Source organism: Chanos chanos, chromosome 3 (genome assembly GCF_902362185.1).
Source record: "Chanos chanos chromosome 3, fChaCha1.1, whole genome shotgun sequence".
Lineage (NCBI taxonomy): Eukaryota > Metazoa > Chordata > Actinopteri > Gonorynchiformes > Chanidae > Chanos > Chanos chanos.
Window position 1 is genome coordinate 38,298,337 of NC_044497.1, and position 25,983 is coordinate 38,324,319.

The 25,983-nt window shown below is 40.8% G+C and overlaps 1 protein-coding gene and 1 pseudogene across 1 annotated transcript in view; one reads left to right on the top strand and one right to left on the bottom strand.

Moving 5' to 3' along the window:
* The window catches only part of megf10 (multiple EGF-like-domains 10), a 55,817-nt gene that overhangs the window by 3,136 nt on the left and 26,698 nt on the right, over positions 1-25,983 (bottom strand). The window contains exons 8-23 of the mRNA XM_030767830.1: positions 21,499-21,745; positions 21,242-21,362; positions 20,305-20,441; positions 15,409-15,621; positions 13,782-13,956; positions 13,504-13,624; positions 13,149-13,312; positions 12,094-12,196; positions 8,383-8,529; positions 7,930-8,064; positions 5,903-6,031; positions 4,272-4,400; positions 3,855-3,983; positions 2,994-3,122; positions 873-1,100; positions 539-657 (exon numbers count right to left, since the gene is read on the bottom strand). Coding sequence (XP_030623690.1) covers positions 539-657; positions 873-1,100; positions 2,994-3,122; positions 3,855-3,983; positions 4,272-4,400; positions 5,903-6,031; positions 7,930-8,064; positions 8,383-8,529; positions 12,094-12,196; positions 13,149-13,312; positions 13,504-13,624; positions 13,782-13,956; positions 15,409-15,621; positions 20,305-20,441; positions 21,242-21,362; positions 21,499-21,745 — 2,426 coding nt within the window. The remainder of the gene's footprint in view (positions 1-538; positions 658-872; positions 1,101-2,993; positions 3,123-3,854; positions 3,984-4,271; positions 4,401-5,902; positions 6,032-7,929; positions 8,065-8,382; positions 8,530-12,093; positions 12,197-13,148; positions 13,313-13,503; positions 13,625-13,781; positions 13,957-15,408; positions 15,622-20,304; positions 20,442-21,241; positions 21,363-21,498; positions 21,746-25,983) is intronic.
* Positions 16,730-16,873, top strand: LOC115808837 (uncharacterized; annotated as a pseudogene).

The window sequence follows — 25,983 nt, forward strand, 5'->3', positions numbered from 1 at the left end:
AGAACACTATTACTACTTCAGGCTTTGTATTCAACAATATTTCTCAACTTTGACTTTTTTTTTTTTTTTTTACCATTGTACATTGCCTTTATAAATGTACATCACATTTTTCTCAGAGAGTATTACAGCAATATCTGCGTCGTGCTGTCATAATTCTGGCTTAAATCCTGAGACAAGACAAATCTCTCTCAATCCGCAGCCCTATCTGCTTCAAGCTATAGGAAGAATTTATCAGAACTTCACTTAATGTATGTCAAACTATTAAAAGCTGAGTGCCATCAGACATGTTCATTGTTATGCATTACTCTTAAAGAACAGAAATCGCTCATTTATAACTACAGAAATACGTTTTTTGCAGGGGTTACAATTACATGGCTTTGCTGAATGTTTGGATGTCTGAAACGCTGTGTTGCAGGCTGTACTTTTTAATACATTCAGGTCTATGTGAATGTGCTTAAACTGATTTCCATAACCCTGAACTCTAAAATAAATCAATGCCAGCTGGCCAGTTATCCCAGTCCAGCACAGGTGGGCTAACCTTTCCATAGGGCAGGTTGTTGACGTGCGGAGGGCTGGTGCACTGGGTCAGAGTGTGGTAGCTGGGATTAGAAAAATAATTACTGTTTGGATGTCCTTCATTTGTCTGTGGCAGTGTGTCTGAAAAGAAAAAAAAGGTTTTAAATGAAATAGGTCAGACTAGACCAATTGCTAACAAGGAAACACAGATAAGTACATGTGAAGCACCTCAAAACTCAAACACCAGAGTGACTCAGTGCTAATATAGAAAAATAAAAATCCACAGAGGTAAAAAGCCTGAAGAGGTTTACAGCTGTTCCGATTTACAAGCTTGTTCCTCTAACACATTCACTAACCTGCAATGGCGTAGTCAGCGTTGACACGCATGGCAGGGGTGTATGTGACAGCGGGCATGGCGGGCTCCTTGCCCTTTTGCTTTTTCCTGTAGATGACGAAGAGGAGGAGGAGAAAGAGTACCAGCAGTACAAGGACGATTATGCCCGCAATGGCACCAATCTGGTAGGAGTCCACTGGCACTGCTGCACTGGTTAAACTGTTGAGGTTGCCCACGATGATCACACCAGCTAGGTGAGGCGGAAACCAAGTTGTATCATCACAGTGCAGGAAACTGATATTTATGGACATGGCTATAATGTAATACAAATCCACTGACACAACCAAACCCATGTGGGTAACATCAGGAGACTTTATGACCAAACATTTATTCATACTTTGTTGAACTATTGAGATTTTAGTTTGTTTTAATGCTGATAAATCTATCATGACAGATAAACTGTATTTGTACTACTAACGGTGGTATTCCAACTTAAAAAGTTTTTACTTTGTTCAAATTCTTGCTTGGTATGGATTGAAATTTCAATCTCAGTATTGATAAAATTGCAGATTTTACAATTGAAAATAAGTTCCTCTTTCAGGGCTAGATATTGTTTTTCATTTCCTGCCAAAAGGGAAAAAAAATGGACTTTTCTCCCCAGTCTTGATTTTAACTATTCAATTTATATGCATGCAACAAAATCTGCTAAATGTAAATCCACTCTTAGGAAACCCTGAATCAAAGAGCCTTAAGATTACTTTGTAACCCCCTCACACATCAGTATATACTTTATCTGTTCTTTTTTAAAGCCAGCCAGGAACATACAATCTTCTCTCCTAATACACGGCTTAAGCTTTTCACTTGTTTGACCTTTGATCCTGGATTACTAGCCAATTAAAAAATAGTTTTATGTGCTTACGTGATTTAACATGAAATTTAAGAATTGTGAGGTGTTTTGACCTCTGTATGATTTTACGATTAAATAAAGTTTTAATAATTGAAAAAAAAAAAAAGTTTGTCACAGTGATTAGGTTAAGAGTATTTATTTCTACTGTAAGTATAACTTTGATCTCTGATTGTGTTTGTAGCGCTTTAAGGTTGCAGTTTCTCATATGCATACATACTGATATGTACTACATGTCATAACTGGTTCAGTTTGAGTTTCCTCCCTCTTGCTCTCTCTTTGTTTACTCTGTCTTTACTTCAGTTTACCCGGCAGCCTTCACTGCTTGTCCCATGGACTTTATTGAGATTGATCTAAACTAAGGGCAGCAGAAAGGATATGGAGGAAATCCAATGCACCTGCTGAATCTGACTTAGTATTACACTCTGTTCAAAGCTGTCTCCTCCACACGTACAGCTACGAAGATGTATGCACTGCAATGCATCTAAAAAAACCCGAGAGACCGTTCTCCACTTTCTCCCCACTAACCACCCCCCACCCCCCTGCTATCTTTTCATTTTCAGGCTACTATTCAACATTCACAACTCATTCAGCCATCAGCTACAGCACACATCTATCTCCACAGAGAGTTTGCTATAAAAATTCAACACAAATTCAAGATCCATTCAAGAGGCTGGCGCGCTCAACCTGATGTCCAACAACCTGGTTCCATCAGCATTCCTCCAGATCATCTCCAGTGACATCCTTCCCTTTCTGTCTCCCTCTCCTCTGGCTTGGTACTGAGCTCATCTCAGACAGTCAACTCTGGATCTTCCTCATGTCAGGAACTACAGACTAAAATCCCTCCCTCCCTCGCCTTCAAAAAAAATTTGTGTGGGCAGTGCTCGATCTGTTTTACTGGTTAAAATTATGCTGATTTTCTGGATAAAAACATTTGTTAAATGAATGTTGTAAATGTAAATGTAATGAAGAACAACAGAATGCAGATTCCATTTTGAAATGTTTCAGTAAGGAGGAAACAATACACAGCATCAAGTTACCCTATCTTAAATCGGCATATTATTAATATTCAGTAGGACATTTATATTCCTCATTGTTGAATACTTCATGTCTTCAGTGGTCTCAGTTTTTAAATGTATGTGTTTTCATTAATAATTCAACTCATTTTGAATAATGACTTGAACTTGGTGCAGCTCGCCTGTGAATAGAGCATACAGAAGCAACCCCAGCTCTCTTTACCTTGGTCACATCGAGCTCCCTTCCATCCTGGATTACAGTAGCATGTGCCAGTCATGTGATCGCAGGTGGAGTTGTTCAGACAGTCACACACTTGTCGGCAGCCATAACCATAAGAGCCAGATGGGCATTCTGAGGGCGCACACAGAGATACAGGTATGAAAATGTCTGCAGAGTTTCTTTTTCTGCTCATTAACCATATACTGTAATGTTCTTAGAAGACTGAGACACCACCGTGTCTCATACTAGGCATCATTTTCTGGTTACAATCTGGTTTTGTGCTAAGAAATGCAATCTTAACAACATTCACACAAGCAGATACCCAAAACTTCTCTTATCTCCACTGCTTGAGATGTGCTGAAATGTTTGGGTCCATAAATCAATAAATGTGTTAATGGCATAATTTACTCTACCTTAAAAGGTTTGAGCTACAAAGATTTTGTCCACTCAATTTAAATGTTTTGGAGCAATGAAATATTATTTGGTGACATTCTATACCCAGTGAATACAAAGTCTTATACAGCCTATGTCAATGGCTAAGTAAATTTAAAGCATAAATCACTAGTCTGTGGTGAGTACTGCAAGTGGTACATGGGGTGTTTTGCCTTCTAGTGACACATTTACCTTTCTAAAAGGAGTCAAAGATATTCGGGCTTATTAAATTAAGATGCTATTGGAAAGCAACTTAAAATTAAACATGTTCCTTAGGATGATGTAAGATGTTTTTGAGAAACAATGCACTGGTTTTTAAAACAGTAAGATATAAAATCTGGTAACTGGTGCAATATTAAATGTTTATGACATTATTATAGGTTTATTCTAATAACTCTGTGGAACATCTCTGGAATATAGGCTGTTACTCACTCTGTTCACAGTGTCGTCCCATGAAGCCGGTGCGGCAAGTGCACTGGCCTGAGATGTGATCACAGTCGGCCCCATTCTGACACTGGCAAGTCTGAGAACAGTCCTTTCCATAAAAACCCAACGGACAACCTGCAGTGTATTCACATACATTAAGTCACACAGGTCATACTGTCATTCAGATGTCTGTCCCTGAAACAGTATCATTAATGCTACCTCAGAGTATTTGCATCTTACACTATATATTTAAATATAAGGCCATCATTGTAGCTAATAATAGTTGGCTACAACAGTAATTATGCAAAAATCTCACACACATGCACACACTAACAATAAAAAAATGATAGAGTAAGGGAGGTCCGCTCAAAGACCAGGGAGAGGAGGGGGAACAGTGAAATGCCTGCAGAGAAGAAGACTCACGCTGTGTGCAGTATAATCCAGTCCACCCTGGGGTGCACTTGCACTCTCCATCATAGGCACTGCAGTAAGCTCCATTATGACAGTTACACGTGTGGATACAGTTTGGTCCCCACTGACCAGGAGGACAAGCTGCAAAATTGAATATAAAGACAGTCATAAACACACAGCTCAAAGCACAACACACACTTTGACATGTGACATGGGCTTGGCAAGTATTAAAAAACATTCTCGGCAACACAGACAAACAAAATGCGTTGACCACTATCTAAACACACTGTTGACACTTCATATGAAAATCCCTGAGTATGACGGAAATGTTCGTGAGCCATTCATGTAGTATGCAAGAATGTGCCAAGAATGCATCATTTCAGTGGCAACCTTGAAAAATGGATACATCATCACAGAGATCAGCAGGGGGCGCCAAAGGATGCTTCTTTGACATTGATTCCACTCTTAAACTTATGCCAACCTCAGCATCTCCTTTCTCAGTGAAGCTGAAGATCACTGCAATATGTGAGTGAATTTAACTCTTCAGAAGCATCTGGCTTTTCTAAATAACTCAAGAGAACCCTTAAAATATTTCTTAGTTCTGAGGCTTACGTCTTATGTGGGGCCAGATCTATGGCCAGCTGTTTTGTTAAGAATGCCAAAGAAAGCCGGGGTCATCTTAGGATATGGAGTCTCACCATGGAAACCTGATTCAGCAGTAAACCCAACAAGACATGTGTTACCAAAAACTGAACCATGACAGTGAGGTACAAACTGAATGCCAGGGGGCAACTCCTTAGAACCCTGTCCATGGTAGACTTGTCTCCAGGGGTTTGAGGATGACTCAGGAGGCTCTTTTTTGGAGGAAGTAATTACATCTCAAATGAAGAATTCATACTGAAAGTGTGGTACCATCCCATGAGCCAAACTCATGTTATGCTTAAATCAATTATAAAGGCAGGGTGACCTGTCCTAAACCTTAAATCAAACTTAAATAAATACACATGCACCTTGGAGTGTCTTTCTTTGAATGACCAAAAATAATTTTAGTGGATCTAAGATACCAATGCAGAATATGAGGAATGTAAAACAACATATAGCATTTCTACCCACTATTACACAGCAAGAATAACATCACTCAGAATGTCATGTTAGTGTCTACTGCCACCCTATGACATATATGGGTAAAGTACATCATAGCAACACACTGCTTACTAATACTATTGAAACAGTGAAACTTTACATGACTCCAATTAAAAAAAAAAAATGTGCGAGACCATACAGTTGAACACAAGACCAACAAGACTATGTAAGTACCATACAGTGGAATACAGGACAAAATCTCATATATAGACATTATGTAGCTTTTAACAAATGCTGAGCTCAAGGCTACATGTATTGCTCACACTAAGTCATTAGGAGTTTTCGGACTGAAGGAACTTTTTCACAGTTCTTAGAACTGTTGGAGGAAGTACCCCTTTTTTGTGTGTCCGCTCTGCAGTAACTATGGACGATCATAGTTCTTAGAACGCCGTTTTGAGGGACTTTTTTAGCTCCTACTTCAGGGTGGGTATTGTTGGTCCAGCGTGGCAGAAGCCATACATGCAGTGATTCTGTAGCTCAAGGCAGCATGTCATACTCACGCTGTGAACAGTCACTGCCAATCCAGCCTGGATAGCACTGACAGGAGCCATCAATGGGGTTACAGGTGCCATTGTTGGTGCAGGTACACGGCCAGGCACAGTTCTTTCCAAACCTGCCACTAGGACACACTGTCAGGAGGGTAACAAAAAATATTTAATGGGGTCACTAAGCCAACAGAGGCTTACATTTGGAACAGTGTAAATGAATTATATTTGAAATAAGCCATAAAATACAATAACCGGCACAACGGTCTGATAATATGCATGCTAATACAACAAAGTGTCCAGTACGTGAGCAGCAGAAACACTTACTCTTCTTTACCACAATATTAAGTGTATTGTAGATTTTAAAGAGGCGTTTTAATCGAAAGCGAAGCGAAATTTCTTCGCATTTCTCGCACTGGTTTGATCGCTTGCCTGACAAAACTGAGCAACAGAATTTTACGCTACGTCACAGCAAGCGTTTTTGATTACACCAATCAGATTACATGGACCTATGACGTTTCTGGAGAGGGGCCGTGGCTTGTAGCCTTACTGGAAGGTGATTGGCTTTCGCCAGGCGAAATTTTCGCTCGTCGAACATTTTTTAACTCAAGCGAACGCTAACTTCGGCAATTTTGCAGCGCTCACAGTTTCGCCGCGAACTCCGCCCATTCGCGTCCTGCTATTGACTTTTCATGTATTTGCGTCGCTTGAAAATTTCGCGTCGCGTTCAGTCAAAACAAGGATTTTTAAAAACTTCTGGTCTGTCCAATATGGGGCTGCCCCCTGATAGTCAGTCAAACCGTTAGTGGATGAGAACAGTCTTAGTCGACCAAGTTTTTATCGGTCGGTTAGTTGCAGGGGGAAAAATGTAAAAACAAAAATGTAAAAACAACTCCATTCGGGAGCTGCGGCTTGTCATTAAAGAGTTATTAAACTATGTCGGGCAGGAAATCATCCAAAGTGGGATCATTTCGAGCTTGTAAAGGATGACCCCAAGAAGGTGACATGCAAACTCTGCATGCAAAGATTTGCCTATCATTTGTCGACCTCAAATATTATCATCTGAAGCATTTAAGTAGCCTAACGTTATTATTCCATTATGCTAAATAATTAATGGCCTAATTGTGTGGCCGCCTGGGAGAACCCGTCCGATGTCGCTGCCATTCACATACTCCAATCCCTATACTTTACCATGATGTGTACAGTTTTTAAGAAAACAAATGAAAACAAACATATCGTCCATTTTCAAGCGTTTGTGCACATTTGGTAGTTACGAAAGTGAGCTGGCCAGCTGCTCGCTAACAGAACTTAATGCTGTGGCATCCGCTTTTGCGGTTGATATTGTCGTTAACAGGCGGCTCGCTGCATGCGCTTGTAAAATTTATATTTTAAAGGCTCATTACTACGGTTTTGTATTTCTCTGTAATGTAGCACAGTGTTAACAATGTTACTTATAACATTTTTTTCTCAGCCCTGAAACTCAAACCATTTTCTGATGCCCCCCAAACAATGTATTTAGATAATTAAATTGATATCATAAACGTACGACGACTAGTTTACTAATGGTTTAAACTAACGACTACCAGTCAACTAGGAAAACCTTTGGTCGGGGGCAGCCCTAGTCTAGTATATACACTGTACAGCACAATAAAGTAGGTGTCCACCTAAACTGAGAAATATGTGTGGTAATTGTCACAGTGTGGTAAATGTGGCTTAATCATGAGGGCTATGACGTCTGCTGGGCCGCTCTAGCACAGAAAACAGGCCAAGAAGTTATTTTCTCTTGTGTAGCTTATGCTGTGACGTCAGGAACTGTTGCCTTTAAGCAACTGCTTATGAATTCTGTTTGAGGAGTTTGCGTATGCTTTTATACAATGTCACACTATAATTGGATTTTCTACTTTCACTTCTCTCTGCTCAGTCAATATTTCATTGTTTGCTGGCTGATGGCAGTTGAATGACATGTCGAAAGTCACAGCTACTCTGAATACAGTCATTTATCTTTTAAAGAGGGGTGTTTTGAGTAACTGGACTGGTCTTACCTTCATTACACAGAGCTCCTTTAAAGCCTGGTAAACAATCACACTGTCCTGTGATGTGGTGACATGGCCCATTGCTGTGGACACACTGTGGGCATGTCTGACTACAGCGATGGCCAAAGTAACCCGGAGAACAGACTGAGTTAGAGAGAGAGAGAGAGAGAGAGATGTAATCCCCTCACCACACAGGAATGAAAGATAGAGCATAACTAAGCACAGTAGCAGTACTAATTTATGTTCTGTGGACTGATGTTTAAGTACGCCTTGAGTAACACAAACAACATATGGATAATTCTGATAAATACAATGGCTAATTCACATACTTAGAATCTGAGTGACACCAGATTATTGTCAGCGTATGTTGATTTGAGGTGTATGGTGTCAGTGTATGGTGATTTGAGGCCACTCCATTTCTATTCACCATTACGCCCAAGTAATGTCAAAATGTATACTCACTGCGCTGGCACGTGGTTCCTCTGAAGCCCGGAGCACACTCACATGTGCCTTCATCAGGTGAACAGGACGCTCCATTTTTGCAGTTACAGGGCAGAGAACAGTTTGGCCCCCAGCGACCCTCAGGGCACACGCTGTCACAGTGGATTCCTTAGAAACACACAACAAACGGTCACAATGAGTGTCATCAGAAAGACATGTCTATCACACATTCCTGCATGCTCACCACAAATGACCTCTCATACCAAACATAAGTTGAAACATACAGAGCGCATCATATATACCGAAAGTGTGGAATTATATGAATTGATGATACAGTGTTTACACCTTAGGTCAAACAGGCCTCACAGAAGAAGCCCATTGAAACGAATACTGTACAGGTCATATGTCATGGCTATACAGTTAACAGAGAGGGATAAGCTTCTGTTGAGCTCCTTGTCAAACAGTTTAAGATGAAAATATGGTCCTTTTTAAATTAAAACACAAGGATGACACTAGCTTGAAATGGACTGATATTATTTGATGCCTACATTGGACCAAATTGTCACAAAACTTTAAAAACTCTCAGAACCAGAGATGCCAAGAAGACGCCAAGAAGTGAAGATGAATGAGTTGCTGATGGCAAACACTGCTAAAATGGCAACCTCCAGGCTCTGAATAATTTGAGAAGCAATTGTTGATATTTCCAATGACAGAAAATGATAAATAGATGATCATGAGTGAGTGGATAAACTGGAACTGCAGGAAGGCAGTTTAATGGACGACAAGAGGACACAGGCTCTTAAGACAGACATGCAGGGAGAAGAAACCTCCACAAGTCTGACAGTCATTATGATTAGTCTCAAATAAGTCAAGGTTGTCCTTGTCAAAAACAGAAACAGAAAATTATTAGGATGCATCTATCTCCCAAACAAACACACACATGCATGTGGAAACACAGAATTCCACAGGTAGTAAAGCTTTGCTTCGCTAGTGTGCTAGCAATAGATTCAGGAACATCAAGTTTCTCATCAATTGCCTTATTAAAGTGGAATTGTAGGAAGAGTGGCTGCATGAATAAGCTAAATGTTCTAAACATGCTTTCTATCTGAGCAGAGTTTTCTCAATTAGAGTCCTGCAGAAGCTTGAAATTTAAGCTCAAGCCTTAGCCACGGCTGTACCACTCAGGCCCAAGCCCAACCTGTGTCCAATTAATCTGAGAAAAAGCAGCATTGGCCACGCCCACACTCAGTGAGTAGTGTCAGGTCCTGTCAGAGTCAAGTTAAACTGCAGACTCTGAAAATAACAGGATTTCACAGAACCAAAAATCTCACAAATGGATTTCTTATGATAAACAGAGCTCAGAAGTTAAAGGAGAACAAAACTGAACTCGAGTGTTGCCACTACATGGGAGTTTGGTGCAGATCAGGAGCAGATGGTGGCCCAAGGCCCAAGGCTGTTAAAGTTACACAAGCAGAGCATGATATCAGCAGCCTGGACCGAGAAAGCAATCACTGTTGACAAAAGAAAAGAATCCATCTTTTAAGAGTTCTCCATCACTAGCCTGAAGAGGAGAGCAGAAAGTGCTGAGCATAGGAGTTGGTTTAGCAATGCTGAGCTTTGATAAGCATTCCTGTAGTCTGGAACTAGGGAAGCCTTCAATGACTTAGCAACACACAGCACTTGCTCTTACCTGAAAGAAGCATATAAGCTCAAAATTCTACATCATCAATCATTTCTCATCTGGGTGAGTGACAACCAGGTGCCTGGTGTTTGCATATCTTAAAGTTAGGTAAATACCATATTTCCCTATGGTATTTTATAAACAGCATTATGAAGAAAAAAACGTATTTGTGAAGAATACGTTAATTATTGCCCTGTGCCAGGACAATAAACCCATATCACGCCATGCAAACAGTATCTTTAGTATTTTTGCATAGTTATACGACATGTCAGTATGTTTGACTACATATGTCCACGCGCATTTATTCACTCCATGTTCTTCCACAGCCGAAGTGATCCTGTAGCCAACTAGGATAAGTGCCAGTGGTTGAGCATCAGTCTTTATGGACTTACAGGACCCAGAGAGAACACCAGTAAGGAAGGCACACCTACAGAACAAGGTCCAGCTCTGTGGTCTTGTGTAGTAAATTTATTAATTAGTGTGATTTGTCTCTTGATTACATTGAGGTTTAGGAAAAGCACCTCCTCACTGGGCATAACTCTACAACCAGGGTAATAACTGTGGCCACCTGCTATATACATAACACCAACAGGAAGTCAAAGAGAGGAAGTCAGAGGTAGAGTTTTTTAAATATATGGTCTATTTTCTCCGCAGTAAATTCCCTCATATAATAAAATATGCTGCACTCATGGATCATTCGCTTTAAAGGAACTAAAGGAATTTGATATGTGATATGTTGGAGTGACTGACTCTGTAGGTGAGTTTAATAGGAGGAAAATATGAGTTTGACATAACAGCTGCCGGTGGTAAAAGTATGACCCTCTTACAGGCCAAAAATAGAGCACTGACAATTGAAAATCTCACCACACTGCCTTTCAAAAAGAACATTATGTTTGGGATCAGTTTTAATTTTTAATTAAGAAATGATGGTTCATTTCATTAAGTTCTTGGAAACTGACCTGGATTAGTAATCATTATTACTTGTAATTTTGTTTTTTTCTTTTGAATAAGATTGTGAATTTCATGTGCTTTTTGCAGCTCATTAGTGATAATCTCCATATCAGTTTGATGCTGACTGTTTTGGTGAAGCATGCAATAAATGGGAATTCTGAAAACACATACTGGCGTTCTGTAGTTAGCCATAGAGACACGGATTATGAACCGGCACGAGCATCTGTGAAGTCTTGTAATAAGTAGATATGACAACTTAAAACAGCACCAAGTTATTTTCTAACAAGAAAGAAGAGAGGAGTGAAGAACAAAAAGAAAACTCCCACTCTTTCATAATAACCTTACAAGAAAAGCAAGGTCGGCAGGAGAAGAGCCAAAGGAAAGAGACCATTTTCAATGTAGAGACTGGGACCCTATTCATCACCCAGTTACACTTTCCCCCCTCCAGCCACTTACACAAACGCAGGGGCAGGGGGAGAACACATCGTTTCTAACTTTCCCATCTTATCCTGTTTCAGACAAGGAGAGATCTCTCTCCAATGACAGAACAATGTTGAGTTTACTAACAAATAATTATTCCTTTTAGCAAAAATAAGTATTTACTCTGTCCGCACTGTTCCCTCATGGACTGTGTAGCGTTACATGGGTGATAAGCAACATTGTGATAGAGCACCATGCCAAGACTTGGGACAAAGGGTTCTTTGAGGGGCTGCATGTGTTGCTAGGCAACGGCGGAATGCTGGCGATAAACTCTGGTTAAGTAACTCTGGACATTTAAAAGGCTGATGCAGTGAGTGACACCATAAGTATGCTAAGTATCGCTTACCATAAGAGTGTGGAGGAAAAGAGAAGTGAGGAGAGTTTTTATAAAATTTTGTACTTGTTTATTATGTCCACACAGACATCATATCAAGTATTTTCTATTTTCCTAAGTACTGCAAGTTTTTATTTCTAGTGTTTTTCTTAGTTGAGATCTAGTACCTGAGTTTGTTTTTCTAGACAAACTCTAACATAAGACTTTTGGTTTGGAACTCATATTACAAACTGGAATTGTGATTCTCAGATGTCAATCCTGAACCCAGTCTTTGAACAGAGCTTACCAGTCCAGCCTGCGAGGCAGCGGCAGTGCCCTGTGGCAGGATGACAGCCATCAGCATGGCTACAATCACAGCGCTCCTTACAGTCCATGCCATAGGTGCCATCCTACAGAGACCACAACATGTCAGTTATAGTACAGCAAGATCCCTGGCTTACAAATGACTGTACAGTACACAGTACAGCATATAGGCTACATGTGGGGCATGTACTTCATGCATTCATACTAAATATCTAAATGTCACCATGAAGTTCTGCCTCTACTAAAATGGCCTGACTCATCACTGTTCGGCTCTTTACCTTGCATATCTTCATAATCAGGGAATAATGGGTCGCCTGCACTCCTCACGGGAAAGCTTATATATTTCTGTCAGGATTAACTGGTAAGATTACTTGAAGAGCATATTTCTTTGTTGTTTTATTTTCCTATCATTTTTGTGATGAATGATACATTTTTGTCTTATCAAGATAAACAAAGGCAAAAACTACTCATGATGCAGATACTCTGTTCATGTTCTGCCTATGCTGTGGTTTAACATACTGGCTCCACAGCACTGGAGAGAACAACATTAATCCTCAAATTCCTAACTATCTGATCACAGAGATCTTGAGCTTAAGGCGAGCTGTGAATCAAGGCTATGCTGACTGATTTACAGCATGTGATCAGTCTGGACTAAGCTGAGACTGTTAATGTTAAAGTGGCTTTATTCTAATCAGTCCTCTCACCGTGGAAAATCAGGGAGACTTGACTTTACATTCCGGGGACATTACTGACACAAGCAAAACCCTGATCAAATTTCTGGTTATGGTTTTGCTGCCTGTGCTGAGTTTAGATAAGGCTAATGCTTGTGGCTAAACAATAAGCTCTATGACAAACAAATCAATCTGGATAGAGAGTAGCACCAAATTCCTTTCCAGTGTTAAAAAGAACCCTCACAAACCAAATATACTAAACTGGACAAGCAAAATGGCAAGCAGAATTTAATTTGGTATAAACTCTTTTGGTGTTGTTTTCTTCTAAGAAAAAAAAAACCAATAGAACGCCTGCAGTGTAACTAACCTGGCAGTTAATGTCACATCTCTCTCCTCTCCAACCTGGGGCACATGTACACTGGCCATTTAGTGCGTTACAGGCCCCTCCGTTTCCACACATACAGGTGAGGTTACAGCCCAGTCCCCACGTGCCACTGGGGCAGTTTATGGAGCAGTCCACACCGTGCCAACCTGAGAGGCAGAGAAGTCATGTCAGGATGACACAGAGAGTGGAAGCAAATTTGACATTTTTAAACCGAACCTCAGTGAGAAGAGTGTCAGCCAAACTGAGTCAAATTGAGAACTGAGGTGAGGTGAAGCATGATGAGGTCATTTTGGATGAACTACATGAATCTGAAGTCAGTTTAAGTCAATCAAATGACCTGCTTTGCAGGAACAGGCTCCATCCACAGGTGAGCATACGGCTCCATTCTTACAGGCACATGTGGAAGAGCAGTTCACACCGTGGGTCCCTGCAGGGCAAGGCGTGGAGCAGTTTAGCCCCTGTAAAGACAACAGTTCATTCACAAATAAATAACAACATCAACATTATCACAGTTGTCAGTCGTAATCTAACAGTTGTTTATTGCACGACAGTGAAGGTTGTTTATTCACTTTGTTTAGCACAAAAATAGAAACATGTAGACAAACACATGTTTACTTTGAAGCCAGGAGCACAGATGCACTCTCCAGTCACGCTGTGGCAGTCAGCACCATTCTGGCATTGGCACACTTGCTGGCAGGCCTCACCGTAGAAACCCGGAGTACACGTCTCATTACAGTATAGACCAGACCAGCCTGGCTGACACGAGCACTCACCCGACATGGGGTGGCAGCTGAGAGAGACGCGTGGATGAAGACACAGACAGAGAAGGAGACAGAGGGAGAGAAAGAAAGAGGGAGAGAAAGAGAGAGGGGTCGGTCACAAGCCACATGTAATACGTGAATAACAGTGTCACACGCACCACAACACTTATAGGTTGAGCTGAGATCTGCTTCTTACGTTCAAAAATAAAATGTAAAAACCAACTCAGTGTAAAATCTAATTATGTAGACATGACTAATAATACATTATTATTCACATACAATGAACTTAAATTCAAATCTTTTGACAGTCAAGTACTGTTTACTAATATCTACCCCTATAAAACTTGCACCACTAACAGTAGGATGTCAAATCAATCAAAGCTTTACATTGTATGAGGAACACAAGGCCAATAACTGAATGTTGTGCAAAATGTTGTGTAATTACACATAAAACGCTGTACCTACTTGGTCAACCTGACTGAATAAATATATTCTAATGAAAATGTAAAATCTGCACAATGTACAGTTTGATATGACTTCAAACCCTGCTTAAGACTGTATTGTGGAAACAGTTTTGAAACTGGAGGACAGGTCTAATGAGACATATCATACAAAGGCACTGATTGGTTGATTCAAATGTACTCTGGCTCTGCCCAGTACCTGTTGGCATGGCAGCTGTGTGTACCTGAAACAGCAGCTCTATTGAGACAGCATGTGGCAGCTGTCCCCACTCTTAACACATGTGGCATGGCAGCTGTGCCAGTCTGTCTGACCCACAGACAGCACCACAATAGACAACTGTGTGCCCCTAAACACATCAATATGTACACACACACACACACACACACACACACACACACACACACACACACACACACTCCATGACTCCCCCAAACACTTTTCTATCCTTAAACTCCCCTTCTTCCCATGCCCAATAGAAAGAAAAAAACTGAAGCCAGATCCGCCCTGACTAAGACATACGTCCGGAACTTCAAATCTTTGGGGCCATCACATGAATCTGGTTTGTACAATTCAACAGTGAATGACATGGGATCATTGTCACAATTATGTTGGACAGGACGCATCATTCACAATTTGAACTGCTAACCGCTCCTTTGCTTTAACTTTTACAATTATATATCTGATACATTAATGTAACTCAGGACAAATTATCAATATGAATTACAACGACTCATAAAATGAGATCATAATAATGTGAACTCTTGCCAAAATAAGCTGAAATGGTGTGACAAAAACTAGAGGGACACAACAGATTGAGTTTCCTGTACTCTATTAGAATGGAGGACATCACTACTGATACTATCAAAGAAATTATTCTGATATTATTTCCAAATGATCAGTGTGGAATTTGATTTAAAAAATGATGAGAAGATCTAAACAAGCTAGTCATAGGTAGCAGCCAAAACACCACCACGTTCTACATGAGACTGTCCAGTCCATTCTTCTGCTGGGTGTCTCACCTGCGAGTGTTCCGGGTGTGGCAGGGGCACGTCTTGTCACACTTGAGCCCGTAGACACCCTCTGGACAGAGTCGTACCTCGCAGTATTCACCTGTGTAGCCCGGTTCACACAGACATGCCCCGCTGATGTGATAGCACTTGCCGCCATTCATGCAGCGACACGTCTGGCTGCAGCCCACGCCGTATGTGCCAACTGGGCACTCATCCTGGCACCTGTAGAAAAACACAGACCGTGGCTGTCAGACACAGCAGCTTCCTACAGGGGTCATGCAATCAGTTGTTATTGTATAATTTGGGTTGAGGTGTATATACCTTCATCTGGATCCTGAAGGGAATAAAATGATCTTTTACTGGAAATGGTCTAGTTTTAAAAGCCAATTCTATATGTTCTGTATTTCCTTTAACTCATTTGTACCTCTTTAACAGCACCCTTTAATAGCACCATAACATTCACCACTACCACTTACATCCATCATTACCACCCTCACCAGTCACCTCCATCATTACCTCAATTGCCACTCACATCCATCATTACCACCCCCATCACCACTCACATCCATAATCACCAGTCACATCCATCATTACCACCCCCATCACCACTCACATCCACAATCACCAGTCACATCCATCATTACCACCACAATCACCAGTCACCTCCATCATTACCACCATCACTTCGCCTCCATCACCCCCATCATCATCGCAACCCACTTCCATCATCACTAGTCACATCCATCATCCCCATCTCCATCAACACTCACATCCACCATCACCATTACCTGGCAGGGGAGACTGTAAGGGAAATTTGGAATCTCCTTATGGAGAGTTGCTAAGTCTCAGAGACATGTGTCTCATGTGTCTAAGTCTCAGAGACATGTGTCTCATGTGTCTAAGTCTCAGAGACATGTGTCTCATGTGTCTAAGTCTCAGAGACATGTGTCTCATGTGTCTAAGTCTCAGATGTGATGAATCATTTCTTTATTTCATGCAGCACAGGAGAGGTACACCTCAGGGGAAGTGCAGTTCTCTCTCAGGTTAAGGAAAACAGAGCTTTTCCATACAGTGAGACAGACCTCCAAGGATATGTGTGGGTGTATACCAGATAACTTCTCTCATGGAACACCAGATAATTGGTGTTTGCTCCCAGGCGTCGCAGACACACAGAGGCCTTGTGTTCTACATAATAAATGTTCATTGTTCTAACACACAGATACATTTTTGCAGTATATAGTAATTACGCAAGCACAGGTCTCAGTAATATTAATACTTTATCACGACAATAGCCATGAGGTCTTAAAAGGTACACCTATGCAGCAAACCAATATTTTTCCCACGAGACACCATGATCACAAAGGTGGCTCACCCAGGGTGAGGCTTAGCCATAGCACTTGGGCTATGCTGATTCCCCAAATGCAGGAATCTCAACTGCATAATTTGTATGGGACTGCGTATACGCTCTCCCCAATCTTTTTTGGGGGGTCTTCCGTCTCCTAAAGGTTAGAGAAGTGGGCTTATGACCTGAAAGGTTCAATCCCCTGGACCAGCAGGAAAAAATATGGGCGGGGTAGTGAATGAGCAGAGCTTTCCCCTCCCTCAGCACCCACGGCTAAAGTGCCCTTAAACAAGACACCTAACCCCCAACTGATCCACAATGGCAGCGTGCGTGGGTGCAGCGGCTACTTCAGGTCCAACTTACCATGGTCCTGAGGACGCGCAATTTCATCCCACTGTGTGTGTGGCTGTACTGTGTATATGGATGGGATGACAATAAAAGATCATTTCATTCATTTCATTCATTCATTCATTCATTCATTCATTCACCAGTCACCTCTGTAATCATCACCATCACCACCACGGTCCTGAGTCAACAAAAGCATTGCACAAAAACATTTTCTCATGTTTTTTTGTTTTTTTTTAAAGATTCTTCCTTTTCATATTTAAGGAGCCGCCCATCCACAGTTATGGTAACCACATAATTCCTCTCCTACTCTCCAAATAACTTTAAAAATGATTTAAACTGTTATCACAGCTAAATGTCAAAACTAACTCCAATGAGATTTCAAAAAGCTCTCTTCATAAGAAAAAAAAATCACAAATTCATACAGAGAACAAGACAAACCAGGCAAAACCAAAACACTTTTGTTTTTCTCTTAATCACATCAGCTGCATTTCATATGGCGGCAGACTATGGGAGCGCCAGACCCTCTCAAAGCCCCCTCACTGATAGTTCCAGCTGAAGCATCAGTTCCCTAAGGAGCAGAGATAGCACCACTAAGCTAGTTGTAGTCAGAGCATGAACAAGACTGAGAGGCCCTGTGAATTCAAGGTATGACATTTGCACACAGTTACTTGTCCAGTGCCTGGGCAACTACTACCAGGAGTATAACCATTTTTCTTAGAGTATTGGAAAAAACTTCAAAGTTGTTCCCAGTATTCTGAGAAAATGGTTATACTCCTACAAATGCGCTCTTATGGGAATACAGCTGTCCAAAAATCCCATTTAGGCTAATGTAGAGAAAAAATCTCAAGTCTGGCAGCAGGATGTTACTTGGCAAGAAACCTGCGTGGCCCAACACACTCTAAAATTCATGCAAGCCCGTATCACACTCATACAAAATTTGATTCTCTCAAAACATTCAAAAAGACATACGCAAACACACACACACACACACACACAGACATTCTAATCTCATGCTGGGGCTTTTATGCTGATTATTTTCCAGCCCATAGGGTGTGGTGGAATGGGGAGGGCTGGTTTAGCCAGAGCCACTCGTGACATCTGGCTTAGCCCAAGCTCTTATTAACTCATAAAAATGCACTTGTACTGCTATTCCTAGCACTTCACTGGCTGCTTAAGTATATGGTGCATGCTCTCTGATACTGGTAATTATGGCCTCTGAGCCTTGCTATCCAGTCTCTGATTCATTCAGATTTCAGCTCCCATCTCTAGTCCTAGTCAACTAAAACCAATCTCATAACATTCGGATTTAGTCACCAGTCTCTCCATGCAGTCAACACAACTTATTCTCATAAGATTGCTGCTGTGCCTTAAATGTTGTTTATGTCTCTAATCAGCAAGGAAAGTGCCTACTTTGGATCCGCCTTACACAAAGCTTTATATGTCTTATTTGAGATTCAATATGCTAATAACATTCTAATAGCGCTAATACTGGAACCAAAGGATTATACAATCCTTTTCCTAGTCAGTACAGCTCAAAAACATTGACGGTGATTCAGTATTGTCCAGTATGGCTGTTTCAGAAACGTAAAGACTGTAGATCTAGCGCACATGTAGTGTGTCATTTTCTCTGGCACGGACTATTTTTGTATGAGGATTTTTGTTTGTAAGGATGAAATAGAAACAAATAGTCAAAATCTGTGCTGAGGCAGGGACACAGACTGCTGGCTCCTTGTGTATGTGTGTGTTTGGTGCCCACATGTCCCAGGCTTCCCACACTGCAATGCTTTCTGCAAGCCACACAAACTCATACACACTCACACACACACACACACACACACAGCTCATCCTTAGGAGGGGTTGGCCATATCCTCACTTTGTGGTCACACCCAGGCCTGTCCACGTCCTGCTTGAGCTCTGACTTCACATGCTTTCAGGGCACTGGCATTGAGGAAGAGTGAGGTATGCTGAAGAGTTACAGGCCAAACCTCTATATATAGAGTTCCTGATTCTAAAAATGATTTGCTCCTAATTTCAGGTCATGCTAAGACGCAGTGAAGTCTTTCCCAAGAAAAAAAATCATTTCTTTTGATCTAAATAGCTTCCTGGAGAGAACAATAAAAAATATATGGCAAAAATGTGCTCAAGTGTCTGTGTCATAGAACACCCTATAGTCAGCCCTCTGTCTCTAAGGCGAATCAAAAACAATTTGAGTATTTGTTTTGTCATTTTTGTTTCAGTTCTCTGAAATCTCAGCAGGAGAACACAAACAATGCCAGTGAAAGGATCAACCAATGCTAGAAGCTACAAGTGTCCTCACTAGAGGGGAATGATGGTACATGTGAAAAAAAAAACCCAACAGAATCTCTTTCTCTCTCTCTCATACCCTCTCCACCCCGGCTCCAGACCAGACCATTGTCTGGGTTGTTTATGCTATGTTATAAGTCATGAGAGTCCCGGCACCGCTGCCCGGATGAGGGAGAGAAGATGAGAAAATGAAAAAGGTCCTCTCGGTCCGGCCCTCACACCCTAACCCGAACCTTAACTATGTCTTTTGTGTCACTTCAAGTGCACTGAGAGACCAGCGACGACATGTAGCATGTTTTGAGTTTGTAACCATTAAGAACACTTGACTTCACCATTTCATTGCTTTATGACCTTATGTGTGTTCGGTATGGTATGGTAGCTGTGCGCTGACTCATATTCCAAAGAGATTTTGCACAAAGCCCACACTCAGTCTCAAACCCACCGTAACCTCTCATTTTGATACTCACTAATAACAAACACAAACTATGCATTCAAAACAACTAACTGTAACAATCAAGAGATATATGCTTCCAGCAAAGCTCCCACTCAGCTGCCCTGCTCAGTTGAGTCCAATTCAAATTCACAAATCATATCGTCACCACCAATCAACAGCAAATCTTAATCAGGTTGGCTTAAATGATAACACTTTTAACATCAGAGAGACTTTTTTTGCACATTCACATGTGCATTCAAATAGTCCAAAGTTGGTAAATATTTGTGTTTTAATGGAACAGGGCATGTCTCAAATGATTGTCACAGCTTATAACAACATTCTGACCAAAGCAGGGACTGTCCAGTAGGAATAATAGGAAATAACGCAATAAGAGCCAATACAAAAAAATGCAGTAACAGGTATACCACAGCTCCTAGTGAGAGGGTCATATTCAGCGTGCATGCAGTATGTCTCTCACCTCTCTCCAGTGTACCCTGGACTGCACACACACTGGCCAGTGGAGGACGAGCACGTGCCACCATTATGGCACTGGCACTCCTGAGAGCAGTTCTTTCCGAAGCGACCCTCAGGGCATGGCTGCCCACACACGGTTCCCTAAACACAAATACACATACAAAACCCATTCAAAATCTTTTATCTAGCTCCCACGTAGAGCACAGGCTCTCAGTGCAACCTACATCTGGGATTTACGGTTTGAATACAACTGGCCTTGTTCGCTAGGTGGGTGAGTAAAAAGGCTTTCTTTCACTGTCTTGCTCTTTGCTCAGCGGGAGTCCCTGCTGTAAATGCAGTTAAGCGAATAGGATTCTCTTCCTAATGCGGTATACCTCTTAACAATACTGCACAAGTTATAGAGCAGAAAATTATGTGATTAACCTCATATGAGACTGAGAAAGTGTGTGTTATCCATGAATCACATCAACTGCACTCTGAAGGTGAGACTTCTAAGATTACGGACAATTAGGCATTGAAAATAGTTTGAAAAAGAATTTTTCTTTCTTTTTTTTTTTTTTTTTTTGACCAACAGCAGACAAGACTCTAACACCCACCATCCACAAAACTGTTCAGAGTAGGGTCTGAACTCACAATCTCAAGGCTGAGAGACAGACACAAATCTCTTACATGCTCAAACTGAAAATGCATTTAGCAGTAGGGAAAGAGGTTTAATGTGACACTGACACAAACTAGCTCAGTTCTGCTAGACTCAACCGGTGATGAAAGACTCTCAGCCCTGGCATTGTAGGATGCTCTTAGGAACCTATGGTATTTTATTATTTTTCTAAATAGGGGTAGTGCAAATATGTTAACCTACGAATAGGTCATTATACCATTAAAACACATTATATAAAAATGAAATTGTGCTGCAGTTAAGTAGTCCAGAAATTGTATGTTACCATCCATCCAGCTGGACAGGAACATTCTCCAGTGACGTGGTGACACACTCCCCCATTCTGACAAGGACAACGTTCCTCACACTGCTGACCATGTTTGCCTGGTGGGCACAGGTCCTCACAGCTACAGACAATGGAGAGAGGGACACTTTCAGACTGACACTAATGTAATCCTACTCATGCACACACACACACACACACACACCCACATATACTGAGACTGTGCTACAGCTTGAAAGTGTGTTTGAAATCCAACTCACAATGCGCCAGTGTAGCCAGCGCTACACGTGCACTCTCCAGTGATGTGATGGCAGCTGGCACTGTTTTGGCATTGGCACTCCTGTTGGCAGCCGTTCCCATAGGTACCAGGCTCACAGACTTCCTCACAGCGCCAGCCACGGTATCCAGGTGTGCAGATACACGCACCCGTGATGGGGTTACACAGGGCCCCATTTTTACACTGGCAACGGTTACTGCAGTGTGGTCCCCAATGACTGCTGTCACACGCTGTTACAGGAGAGGACAGAAAAACACAGATAATGTTACACATGCCAAAACAAGCAAATATTACATATTATATCACTGAGTAATAGAAATGATGGAAAGTGCTATTTGAGCAATCAAATTTGATCCATTAAACTTCGGTAAGCATCATTGGCAATTTAAATGATCATATTTCATTGGCCTGATGCTTAACCAAATTCAGTCTCATATTGAATAGTAATTACTCACTTGCAAAGCAAGAGCTTCAAACATTACATTCAGTGCTTCCACTGAAATATAATATAAAAACACAAAACACAACTGGTGCCACTTTACACACTGTCCGATTGTTATGATCAAGCACTGACAGAAACTTCATAACATTCTTGAAACTTCAAACATACAGAATAATGCTTTTATAATTAAAAACTTGAATTTTCATACAACAGCACTTTGGGCAACAACGTTTAGTGAAACACTGTCAGTGCAATGCCTTCTTAATATTTTCATAACGCTTTGTTTTTTAATAACAAATTATTTTTGCTTTTTGTCACCACTCTGACATAGTGTGTTGACAGGTGGATTCTGGTGTTTGCTGTATTCAATTATCAAGCATGTCTCCCTGACGAAAGCCCAGCTGAATTTTGAATTTGACTGGCAGCTGTGCAGAACAAAGCCAATAATGAAATAGCCACTTAAACTGAGCAAACATGAGCAGGGGGTCTGAAAGGTATCACTAAGTTGTGTAAGCTCACATAAGCCGCAGCTAAGCATCCAATCGTTACAACTATAGTCACCAAGCTGATGTAAACCAAGATAGAAGAGCAGATCTTACTGATCACTTCAAATGAATGATTTGACACTGAAAGATGAAGTGGAATGAGTAATTGTTTTGGGGTGAGCCGATGCTATCTCATCACACTGGCCGTCGCCTCTTGGGGAGGGCGGGGGGACACCTCACCCCAAACTACAGGTCCTATAGGCTGAGCAGAGTTAATCAAGTAAGGAATAGATCTGGTTCTAGTTTCACTCAGTGCAAGGCAGGCCCTCTGCCCATTACTGGGGTAAGTCCCTCACACCCCAAACCACATGTTTATACTGGAACCTCCTGCATCTCCTATAAAACCCTTTCAATTATTATTATTACTTTTATGGTGTAGTAACAGGCTTTACTCATGCTCTGGCAGCAGTGGAGAGAAAAAAGGGAAAGAAAAAAAACAGATGTTAATGCTCCCCAACTTATATATCATTTAGGTCAATGAGGTTACAGGCAATGTTTGCAGCAGTAATGACACTAGAGACACCTGTCCTGCCAAAGTGGGCTGAAGTGTAAGAGAGAAGTTGAGCATTATTGCCACATAAAAATACATAAACTACATAAAAATACATCATAATATATTCTAATATTCTTAAAAGTAAAATTGAAAAAAAAGATGCATGATATATATAGAAATGTGTATATATACATATATATTTTATATATGATAAGTAAAAAGGGCTGAAACAGTAAGCGTGCAGTGAGCTTATGAGATCTGTTCTCTCCACAGTGAATAATAATGGTATAAAAAGGCTTTAATTTTTAATTTTCATTTTTAATATTATCTATAAATCTGTAAAAAACTTGCTATATGTGTGTACCTCCCAAATATTAAAAATTTAGCAGTGTTAAATTTGTCATTTACAACAGGAAAAACATTTTAATTTCAGAAATTCAAGCCCTTGCAGTACAAACAGAATTTTGCCATGAAAGCACCGGGATTATTTGTAAGTTATTCATCATGAACAGTGACAAGATAACTAGTATCAGACTTAGCTAGCAACACACATCTCTTTACGTGGAATCAGCTTGCTGAAGCTGCAGACTGAAAAAGAACTTTAATCATCAATATTCTGTGACCGGGTTAAAGAGTGTATGAAAGTGCTTAAGAGGTTGAGAACTAAAGTGATGGCTACACGATTTTCAAAGAACTCTGATGCACTCAGCTTAAAAGTAAAACAAGTCTCTTTTTTGAGACTGCAGCATTCAGTAGTCACTCTCTTGCTCACACTGAATGATACCTCTATTAGAAACACATAAGACCACTACTGCACTGGAGGAGACACAGGCAGCTGTGGCCATCACACTAGCAGGGAGTTAAAAAAAAACTATATGACTAAAATGTAGATGTTGGCACCACTGTTTAAAAGACAGTGACTGATGTTCCAGTTCCTGGCTGTGATTGGACTCCACCATACACTCTTAATTTTATGGATTTTTGCTGCATTCAAACGTGTACGCGTTGGACCAGTAGGTTATTTATGATTTTCCCATCACACAGCTGCTGAGACTCTGAAAATTGTGTGTGTGTGGTGCAGTCTGTGTTCCAGACTTATAAAACACATGCTTTAACTTTGACACAAGTGTTCCAGTGAGTTAGGCGTGTAAGCCTTATCCACTGAGCATGCTGCTCCAGGCTTGATTAAAGCAGGTTGGAAGCTAATGAGAGGACACTAGCAACGCACCACATGCTGTAAAATGCTCCATAAATCTCATTTGGAGACAAGTGGACTGACTAAATTCTGGAACACATAAACATGTGTGGCACTGCTTTTGATTTGCTGGTGATTTCACTAACCACTGTAAGGTAAATCACCACAAAATAACTGGTGTTTCTTTTTCATAAAGGCCAGTTGTTGGTTCTCTCAAATCCCCCGAGTTCCATTCAGTATGGGTTAGATTACAAAGAAAGGAGTTGCCCAGTAAACGTACCAGCTGTCCATTACTATTGCCAGAGCAGTAAAAGGTTTCCTTGTATATCGAACAGTTATGCGCAAAATCTCATGTGCCTAGATAACCAGCTGTGAAACGATAAGTGCCTACATGTCACTGTACCTGGGGCAGCATGAATTCATGCTCTGCATATAAAAATGGTGACCAATTATTTATTTTTCCTGAAAGTTAAAATAACAATTGTCTCCTCTTTTTCAGAAATTATTTTAGTTATATAAATTAGCATGAGAATCACCTCTGAAATTAAAAAATAGGCAGACAAACTGTGCCAATAGTGACAACGTATATAAAAGATGCTTTTGTATGTTTCTTATCAATAGCAAACTTAACAATCCTCATTCTAACCAATTAAGAAATATCATGAAGGTGCCAAAATGAGCGTAGTTAAATAAACACTCAGCACTCTCAAAGTGGCTTTATATTCCATAAGGGACACAGACTGGATTCGCTTCACAGCAACGCAATTACTTTGCATTTTGAGGAAGTGTTCTTCTGCTTTTTAACTTGCTGCAAGGCAAGTCCTCTCTTGAAAGAAAAGGTTGTCTTGCTCTTTAGCTTTACAAGACTCTGTAAATCTTTATATTGCAAGCTTGGAATCAACAAAATGTGATCCTCAAACAAAACAGACTGTGATAGCTTTAAGTATGGACAAGAGAGCTCCACATCTCATTAGCTAGCATTGTGCTGAGGGCATTTATGTTCTTTCTTTTCTCTGTCTAAAGTGCACAGCATTTCCGCAGGGCAAGCAAACCTTCTCACAATGACGGAGGTACTATTGTGAGACCTGACCTAGTTAAGACCTGGACTTAGCCCCATGTCTTAGCATGTGGTCAAACTCCACTTTCCCATCAGTAAGGGACTGAGAGCCTACCAAAAGAAAAGGAGAACTCAATGTGGTTCTTAGCCTGACCAATAAGATTGAAATCAGAAGGGGTTTTTTTTCTTTTCCTCTGACTAAGCTCTGAGAGAAAATGTTGCATGTACCTTTGATTGTGTAAGTTTCATGAATGCTCATATTCCAAGCTCCAACTTTACATTTTTTTACTTTATTGAGTAAAACCTATTGAAATATTTAATATAAAGTTGATGACTGAACTTTCAGAATCCTCTTTTTTATTTGCTTGCTTGTTTGCCAGTTTTTACAAATGTAAAGCAACAACAGAATTGTACTTCATGCTAAAATCTGGTTACAAAGCTGGCTCGGTCTATGATGGTATCATACTTAATTATAAGATAAAATTAAGATAACTGAGTTTGATACCTGGAACAGGTCAGCCAGATTTTCGCATGAAATCCAAACTGCTGTCTACCCAAAATCCCTCCGTTTGACATTTTGACCTCATAAATATCCAATAGAGGGGTTTTACTCTTGTGGTCTCACAAAACCATGCAGATATTCAACCTAAACAGCTTGTTAGAAATCAAATGAGTCTGTTCCTAAAGAAATACTCCCTCCAATGCATCCCTTCTCTCCCTCTCTCTCTCTCTCTCT